Here is a 9,291-nt window from a genome sequence, read left to right as displayed (position 1 = left end):
AGTGAAGATCATCTCTGGATAGACTGTCGTTTATATCTCCAGCTCTGTAAGTTTGGAAGTGATGGATAATTTTCATGCTGTTCCCCTGCACAGAGGGCATGTATTTTGCCGTAAGCAAAAGCATCCTGGAGAGTATGACTTTTCCCTATGTTATCAGGTATGGAATTTCCAACACTTTCAACTTTCAGTGGTGAATTTCCACCTAAAAGCAAAGCTAACTCGCTAGCTGGATAAAAGGACCATTGTTAAAGTTTAAAAAAAATATAAATATATTTATACATACACACAGTCCAAGTAGGAAACAAAGTGTAAGAGAAGCAAGCATTTGCAATACTCTCAATTTGGTCATGGCAACCGCCACATGCTTAAAGGCATTGTGAAAAACTGTAGTGCTTTGCCAGGAGAAATCATAGAACCACAGAATGCTTAGGGTTGGAAAGGACCTTGAGATCATCCAGTTCCAACCACCCTGCCATGGGCAGGGACACCCCACACTAAACCATGTCACCCAAGGCCTCATCCAACCTGGCCTTGAACACCGCCAAGGATGGAGCATTCACAACCCCCCTGGGCAACCCATTCCAGTGCCTCACCACCCTCTCAGTAAAGAATTTCTTCCTTATATCCAATCTAAACTTCCCCTGTTTAAGTTTGAACCCGTTACCCCTTGTCCTGTCACTACGGTCCCTGATGAAGAGTCCCTCCCCAGCATCCTTGTAGGCCCCCTTCAGATAAATAGGAAAGATCTAAGCACTGTATCTTGAAAAGCATAAAATTAAATGAAATACTATGAGACAGAAGAGTTGTCACAAGCAAGGGACACATTACTGTGGAGATTTAATACCCGCACTCATGTTCTCTTGAATCCAGGAAAGCACAGCGCTGAGGTCTGTGAATATTCCTGGAGATCCTCTGTTATAATGTTTCTTCTTGTTATTACTTGCCCAGCCACGAGCACATCCCATGCCCCAGGAGATCACACCAGCGAGCGTCCAGGCGCCATGCTTACGCCTACACAGAAGAGGGCCTCCCGAGTCTCCCTGTAAGAAAACAAAAGTCCACAACCCACAAGTATGTGAATATCACTGAGCAAGCCTTAAAGAGTTTATTGGGGTCTCTTCTGTGCCCATATACTGGGATACATTTCAATACTGGGAACCTGTCATACATTTCAAACAATAATTAAAATGGAATCATGTAATTAAGTGCACTGGCCCATACAGAGCCTCTGAAAGAATTCATAGATCAAAATATATACACTCCAAATATCACAGTTTACAGTGTGTATATTCATTTAGACACACAGATCCTTCAGCTTCTGAGGAAAAACTTGTAAGTACACAAGACCCTCTGTTCAGCTGACCTGGCAGGCATCTTTTCCTCCATCTGGAAATCCAGCACACATTATAGTGTCACTTTGGATGGGTTTATTTAAAGTTGATAATGCTCTTGAACACTCCTTTCTGTTTAGGATTGGTAGATTGACTTCATATAAGACCTGAGGGAGTACTCCATCTGAAATACAAAAAAAAAATTGTTAATAAGAAATGCTGAAAGGCGAACGCAATGTCACAGCTAATACACAATAAAAATTACTTGGAAACTTGCTCCAAGACATATGGTTACAAGCATGTTTTGATAAACATCCAGTTTTGTGTACATAAGCGGTTTTACTTCAATAAATCTCAAAATGTTTCAAAATTGAAATACAGGTCTATATATTGTAATGATCGATTTTGAGGTAATTCACAGGTAGGCATAGAAGCTAGCAGAGATTCCATTTTGAGATTACAATTCTTATGACCATTTGATGGTTTCTTCTGGTCTGTCTATGACCTACAAGATCAAGCTCTTTGCTTCAGAAATAAAAGACACTGAGAAGCCCAAATGTCAAAGAACAATTGGAGTCGCTTACTCTCATTTAAACGGCCCCAGCCACAAGCAGTGCAGATATATCCTGCTTCAAACTTTTCACCTGGATCAGGAAGACATGCTGGCAAAACTGATGAACCTGCCACACATGGATGTGAATTTTATTGATAAGTATTTGAAAGAACAACAATAAAAAGCTTTCTTTCTCAGATAGGGTTTTTTTCTTTGTTTGGTTTTTTTTGTTTTGTTTTGGGTTTTTTTGAAACTAGAAGTATTATTATTTTTCTGGCATCTGAAAAAATAATCTGGCATTTGACAATTTATCTGTGCCTCCAACTTCTGTGTTCTGGAATGGAAAAAGAAAGCCACGAGCACCACAAGCTTCAGCCCAGGCCTTGCCATTCAGCTTAAATTTATCTGCTATTAGAGCAACCTAATGAAGTGTGCTGGAGTCTTTAGAAGAGCAAAGTTTTGGGTGGACTCTTCTATGCACCTCAATGTTATGTAAAACTGATGTGTAATAACCTTCCAGAAAACCTCACCATACAGCAAAGTTAGTGTACAGCTGAGAAATGGCTGGCTCGCAGGCCAGGAAACGGAGAAGCAATGGCTACACTCCCCTCCCCTTCCCCTTTAACCCCAGATGGACCACTCTGCCACTACTGAAGACAATTCCATGCTCCTTTCCACAGCCTGCAGGAAGAGAAAGGGCAAACAGCAAAGTGGGCGTTAGTAAGGTACAGACAGTACTGTAGTACGCTCCGAGCTCTGATCTGCTTTGACTAGCTTTACTGCTCACCAGAGGCAGAAATCTCTACCTGCACCTTACATAAAAAATAAAAACACCCATTCACATTTTAATCTCCTGCATACGAAGAACAATACCTTTTCCTCAGGGGAGTATTAAGTCTGAATACGACCATTTAATTCAACTGATAAATTTCTCTGACTTATCTCTGGTATTTTAAAATACTTCTGTTGCAAAATACTCTGGAAATGTTTAGGTTATACCTCTGGAAATGGTATAATCTGACAGCTGTGAAATGGGTTTAAACTGAGTTTCAAGACTTTTCACAGCATCTAGGAGAAGCAAAGGCCTTACATCTCCCCACTGAAAAAGATCATAGATAACTATTGCCTTACTGAAGTTGAAGGCTCCATCCAGCTTCAGAAGGGCAATGTCATAATTCATAGGCCTTCTGGGGTCAAAGTTTGGATGCTGAATGACATATTTAACAGGGAGCATCTGCTCACTGTTCTCCCTGATCCTCAAATCATGCTCTCCTGCAGTGACATCCAAATACTGGAGGATATTCCTATAGAATAGAAAAATAAAAATTCAGCTACAGAATCTTCAAAATGAAAGGAAAAAATATTGTTGTTTTTAAACAAAGCAGATATTACTACTAATATCCAATACCTTTCATCTTCAGATGTTAGAACACTTAACACATATACAGTCAGCAAAAGCTGAGTATGCCCTGCAGTAGAAATCAAGAAATTAAAAGGAACGAGAAGAAAAATCATTTAGCTACACTCCTGACTGTGCTTTGGTGGTCCATTGAGGAACCAGGCCCTCTTACTGTGTTTAAAAATGTTCAGTCACACTGCTTTTTGCAGGAGGACAGAAGATTTGGACATTAAAAAAATACAGAAAAAATAAGACCACTTCTCAAGCATTTTCAGTTTATACCTTAAAAACATAGCGAATCCTGCTTTAGTACCAGATAAGATGTGCAGCAAGATAACACAAAAGCAATAATTACAGATTTTTTTGTTCTGCTTCAAATTTATTCCCCAGACTTGAAGAATCACTTTCGGGTCAGGAGGCTTTATGCTGATTCAAATACTGCCTGTCCTTCTGTAGTTAATACGAACTTTGCAGTTTTTGGTAATTTGACCAAGATGTGATCACACACAATGCCAGATACAGATCAGATTTATAATTGCAGGCAATCTATTAGTATGAAGATTCAGTATTAACTATATGGGAATTAGAACCTCAGTGAAGCCACCACAGCATCAGAATTGAAAGCTTCAGCAGAACATTCACAAACACCTTGGTTTTGTTTATTTGTTTGTTGTTTTTTTATCAGCACCAAGGCTGAAATCATCAGCATGCAAGAGATCAGTACTATATCCATTCACCATTTCATTGCATGTGCACATACTCTGCCAGTTTTTACTGCTGAAAGAAAAAATTTGGTCACCTGGTAATTATAGTTGGGTACAGGTTCTTACCTACACTCCCAAAATCAGTCTCCACCAACCCCTGTAAGTTCATTTTACTCTTAATTTCTGAAATATTCAAAAGGTATTGCTATTTCTCCCTTTCCATTAAAACATGGAAAACATTGGTTAAAAATAAAAGGGTAGGGTATGTAAGTAATCACCACAAAAAGATGCCCCAGTACACACACACACACTTTTAAAATCTATGCTTTTCTGCTCCTGCAGCCTGCTCCTGAAATATCACATTCATACCTGTCTAAGACGCAGTGAGCTGCTGTGACCACCCACTGAGCAGAAACAATGGTACCTCCGCAGAAATGCTTCTGCCTCCGTTTCAAGGAAACCTGCATCATGTAAAGAGGCAAGTCAAATAAAGGAAAATCTTTTTATCTGCTCTGATTGTATGTGAGGAAGAAAGGAAAGAGTAAATGCATGTACTCTCTGAAGATTCACATAGCTGAAGTACATACGGCATTTCAAGCAAACACACTTCCACAGCATTCTTACAGTCCCCGAACCTAAGAGTTCCTAATTCTTGCTGTTCTTCCCTCAGCTGTGACTTGGTGCCTGGTTAGGTACTTTATTTTTGAATACTTTCACCCGTGCCTTTTTAAAATAGACTCACAGCTGCTCTTTCAGAAATAATGCTAAACAGAATAAAAGATTATAAGCTGTCAGGGAGCAAGACAGGTTCCATGTCCTCTTCACCTGCTTCACTGCTTTTCATAAAAGCAGGGTGGAGCTCAACAGTACACCACAAGTGTCAGTAAGCACAAAGTATTCTTATTTTCCTCTTTTGTAATTTCTATGAGAAGTCAGCACTTAGCTCTGAAGATAAAAACACATTTGCTTGTGCAAACCTGCCATGGATGCGAGCCTTGTTTCACCTGGTTTCCCCCAACAATCCGAGTGAAAAGGTTAAGGTAACTCCATGGTTTTGTCTCTTGAAATTTCTGCCCACATTTCAGATCTGAGGAGTGAAAGGGGAAAAATAAGGAAGGATGCAGTGTGGGTTTAAGTTTTTCTACTCTTTTGGTAACATAGAATTGGAAGGCATGGCCTGGAGCAGAGGTTAGGGCAGTCTCTCTGCCGTGACAGGAACCACATCTTATAGTTCCTAATACGAACTGCAGAAAATAAGGCTAAACTGGACTAGGAAAAAGGCAATGTACTTTATTTTGTGGAAGTTCTCCAAATGAGCACTTTTTTGATCAATTTTATCACAAATACATATTTTGCCTTCCATGAGTGAATGTGTGTGTACATGTATTTTAATATTCTCATTAGGTCCGTGCTTACTTGAGCTCTCTGAACGTCAGCCTTCTCTTTAAAGCAAATTTTGAAATTATTTGGGGACTAAATCACCATTTCATTATTGCTTTTAGAAATGCCTTCACACCCAGCACTTGTATTTAGAATACTTTGGTTAGACAAACAGGGCCAAAATGCACAACGTACAGACATGGATGACCAATGACAATGGCTTAATTTCTTTGAACATCTATTACTGTGCCAAGTTTATTTCTTCTTAACTCATCATTATCATCATCTACTACGGTTAAGTGGAGCTGATAATATTTATGTGTTTGGTAAGAAGTATATTTATAGAAACAAAAAACAGTGGTACTGATAATTGGATAAGAACTGATTTGGCAGCATTGTCAGAAAAGCAGCCCATTGTACCGGAGGGATTCTGTGTAGCGCACTTTCCAAACTCAACAGTGGGCACAATTTATTCTTTTTTTCCCCTGTATGAAACCCCATTGAATTCAAACATATCTCAAACACATTTTAGTACAAATTCTCTTCAATGCTAAACTGAGAAAAATTTAGCATCCATAAGCTTGGAATATTTTATCGTTGTTTTCTAGGATAAGTGGCTGCATTCAAAGGATAGATGACCAATAGTCGTATGCACTGCCTGGAAAACATGGAAACCTGCAAACTGTAAAATCCAGCTTACAACACCTAGAAAAAGGGTTTTGCAATTATCCTCAGGATTAGCACGGCTGATGAAAGTGATTACAGTGTCACAATAATGCTGACACAACGCTACTTACCCTAGCTTTTAAAACAAGAGGGCTTTATGTAGAAATGTTCCAGTTCATTTATCTGAGTTTTTCATTCTTTCCTAGTTCTCACTGCACCCACCTTTTTTCCATGTGCAAAGACACAGTGAGGAAAGGGGGAAAACGCAACAGAGACAAAATTTTAAAAACTAGGACCTAGGTTTTACCAAACGGAGTTTGGTGCTGATGGAGGAATCAGATTCAGAAACTAAAACTTTTCCTTTTTAGTTTCAGCATTGAATAACGTATGCAAGATTTAAATAAAGTTACAAGTTAATGTTTATAGTAATATTATACCAAATTTATGTTAACTATATTTTGACAAACTCTAAAATGTTCCGTGCCTTGGCATTTGTAAGCCAAAGAGATTCCCAACTGCTTTAGAGACTGCTTCAAGACAGATGTTATTTGATGAGAGATTTCTATGCAAACTGCACCACATCTGTCTGCATGGCAGGACACTGAACCCAGTGAATACAGTTCTATAGAATACTATGCTTTGTATTGATGAAGTAGGCAACTTGTTACGATGATTTAGATAAAAACACCTGTTTTGACAGCCAAAATAGAGTTTTTACAATGAAAACAATTTCTTTGCAGCACTTTGGAAATTAGACTGTCAATTTCCTTTTTTACTACTGCCTACTTAAAACAGAAGCAAAAAGGCTATGCAAACAGCCAAATATGATTTCCATCCCAGTTTGCCATAAATCAGTAAATCTTCATGAAGGAGACGGGAACAATTGCAATCATCAACTGTTCCAAAACAAAGCAAAAACAATAAAACAAACAAACAAAAAACAACCCCCCAAAACCCCCCAAAACCCTCTGGATTCTAAGATGTCAGACAATGGAAGAGAGGACTCACTGTATTCTGTTTGCAGCCTATGGGTAACATGCTAAAACCATGATCATCTTTATCTTGCTGCAAATCCAAGTGTATTTAATTTTATTTAATCATAAACTATATTTAATGTTACTTATTCTGAATCTGACAAAAGTTTCCTAAGAATCACTCATTAAAAAAATAAATCTCAGTTACAGACTTGGATTGGAATAAAAGTAAAGAATGAAACCTAAACCAATTATCCTAATGCTACCTTGTGTCTAGGTCTATGAAGTCTTAGGGTAAAAAAATTCAGAGGGTGAAACTAGTGCAACTTCTTTCCTGTGGTTGTCACTGCCCAAGAACAAAACTGTTCATACTTAGAAACCTGTTAAAGCTAGATGTGAAAATTGCATCCTACCTTTCTGAAGAGTGGATGGTGCAGCATGAAACTCAGTAATACAAATTATCCCTGTCAGGAGTAACTGCAGCTTACTGGGGACAATGTGCATCTTGGAGGGCTAAATGACTGAGTGAAAACAAGGAGAGGTTTTATAGGGTAAGAGAAACCCAAAGAGTACACTGCAGGAGAACAGCAACTAATTGAAGTAGAAGTTACTCATTAATCCATCCATAAAGCACTTACCTGCACAAGTAAGTTTTCCAAATTTAATGGAGCATGATTCTTTTATATGCCATTACTGAAGTCTTTGCTGTAAAATACTAGCTAAAGCCCTGCCTAGAACTATTTTTTTCAGACAAAATGAAGTTAACATTGCATGCTTTGCTAGCAACACTTAACCCAGGCTGATGTACACATCGAAGTAGAACACACGTGAACCGAATGGAAATTGTAGGAGCAAACAGCAATTGACATAGCTTTTGAAGAGGCAATACTTTAGATTTTCTGCACACTTTATATTTATCCAACTTTACAGATCTGAGAGACATGCCAGAAGTCTACCATTTTGGTGGCAGCATGCTCAGTGTTGTACATGACAAAGATAACTCTGCATCAAAGTGCCGCCCAGTGTTTGCATCCCAGTTTTGAAAAGCAACTAAGGAGAACAGGGCTCAGCTTTCTAAATATTCCAGTATTGCTGCACCACCAGTTCCAAGTCACTATGATGACTAAGCTCCACTTTTAATAGCAATTTAAGTGCAAGTCTCATAGAAAGCTATTCAAATCCTAAATAAGGAACTCATCAGCTGAACTGAAAGATTTCACAAAATAGAAAACTGAAGTTAAATTACCCCGTAAATTTGCCACTTGAAAGTTTCATCTTATCAGTTCTAGCAAATATTGCCTGGCTTGGAAATGGCTGAACGAAGTGGTAAATACAATTAAAATACTGTCCGAACTCTCTTACATTCATACGAAACAAGCATCAATACATTTGAGACATCAAGAGAAACAAGAGATTTACTCTGGATAACAGAAGCCACAAGACTCATTTCTACCAGAAAGGGCAAGCAATATTTATACCTGGGAACAAAGAAATATTTACACAGGAGAGGGAAATACACCATTTGTTTGTGGGTTTTTTTCCCTTGGCTTAAGTGGTTGAGATCCTCAGCTTCCTGTCTTTGTAAAAAATAATTTAATATTTCCACCTTCAATATTCCCAGAGAGCCCACAATTTTCACAAAAAATGCATCAAGCTTTGAAGCAGAAACACAGAGTAAACACCACATGCATGTTAATTCAAATTTGAGTCCTTAACACTTATCAAAACTAATCAAAGTTTTTTTTCAAGATTCCAACTGGTAAGTGCAAAATACTTGTTCTTTTAAAAGAAGCTGCAAAAGTAATTAAACAGTTCCTCTTTCTGTGGTTGCCATCACAACTGGACAAGACTCATGTTTTTTTAATTCTGCTCAGGCTCCCAATAAAAACAATCTTGTATTTGACTCGTTAACTACAGTCTATTAAATACGTTCTATTATTTGGCCAAGGATTTCACAATAACCTCCCAATCCACCATCGGTCAACATCCCAAAAATCACTTCTTTATTTATTCAATTCTAGGGTTTTGTTGTTCTTTTCCTCTGCCGGTCAGAGGGTAACAAAAACCAGCTTTTACTCTAAATATGCAGTATCAAAACAAACAACTGAATATAAATTTTGTCCTAGAAACTTCGAGGTGCAGATATTGTTTGCTATAAACATACAGAACTTTTTAAGTCTGCAGTTTTCCTACTGGTCTTTTATAGGTCCCTAATTCTGCACCTTCCAAAACCTGCATCACTTATATCATCCCCACTCCAATAAAAGACTTGGAATATATATTT

The 9,291-nt window shown here is 38.2% G+C and overlaps 1 protein-coding gene across 1 annotated transcript; it reads right to left on the bottom strand.

The window, feature by feature from the left end:
- Positions 1 to 726: 726 nt before the first annotated feature.
- On the bottom strand, positions 727 to 7,511 carry LOC308221526 (ovochymase-2-like; the record flags this gene model as incomplete). Its single annotated transcript, XM_080618559.1, has 7 exons — positions 727 to 1,040; positions 1,364 to 1,515; positions 1,916 to 2,011; positions 3,016 to 3,188; positions 4,357 to 4,448; positions 4,965 to 5,074; positions 7,421 to 7,511. The coding sequence occupies 7 exons, from the start codon at positions 7,509 to 7,511 to the stop codon at positions 825 to 827; spliced, it is 930 nt and encodes a 309-aa protein (XP_080474685.1). The 3' UTR covers positions 727 to 824.
- Positions 7,512 to 9,291: the final 1,780 nt, after the last annotated feature.

The sequence above is a fragment of the Psittacula echo genome (genome assembly GCF_963264785.1).
Source record: "Psittacula echo genome assembly, chromosome: 5".
NCBI classification, from domain to species: domain Eukaryota; kingdom Metazoa; phylum Chordata; class Aves; order Psittaciformes; family Psittacidae; genus Psittacula; species Psittacula echo.
The sequence above is the reverse complement of the archived record's forward strand: the minus strand, read 5'-3'. Positions and strand labels throughout refer to the sequence as shown.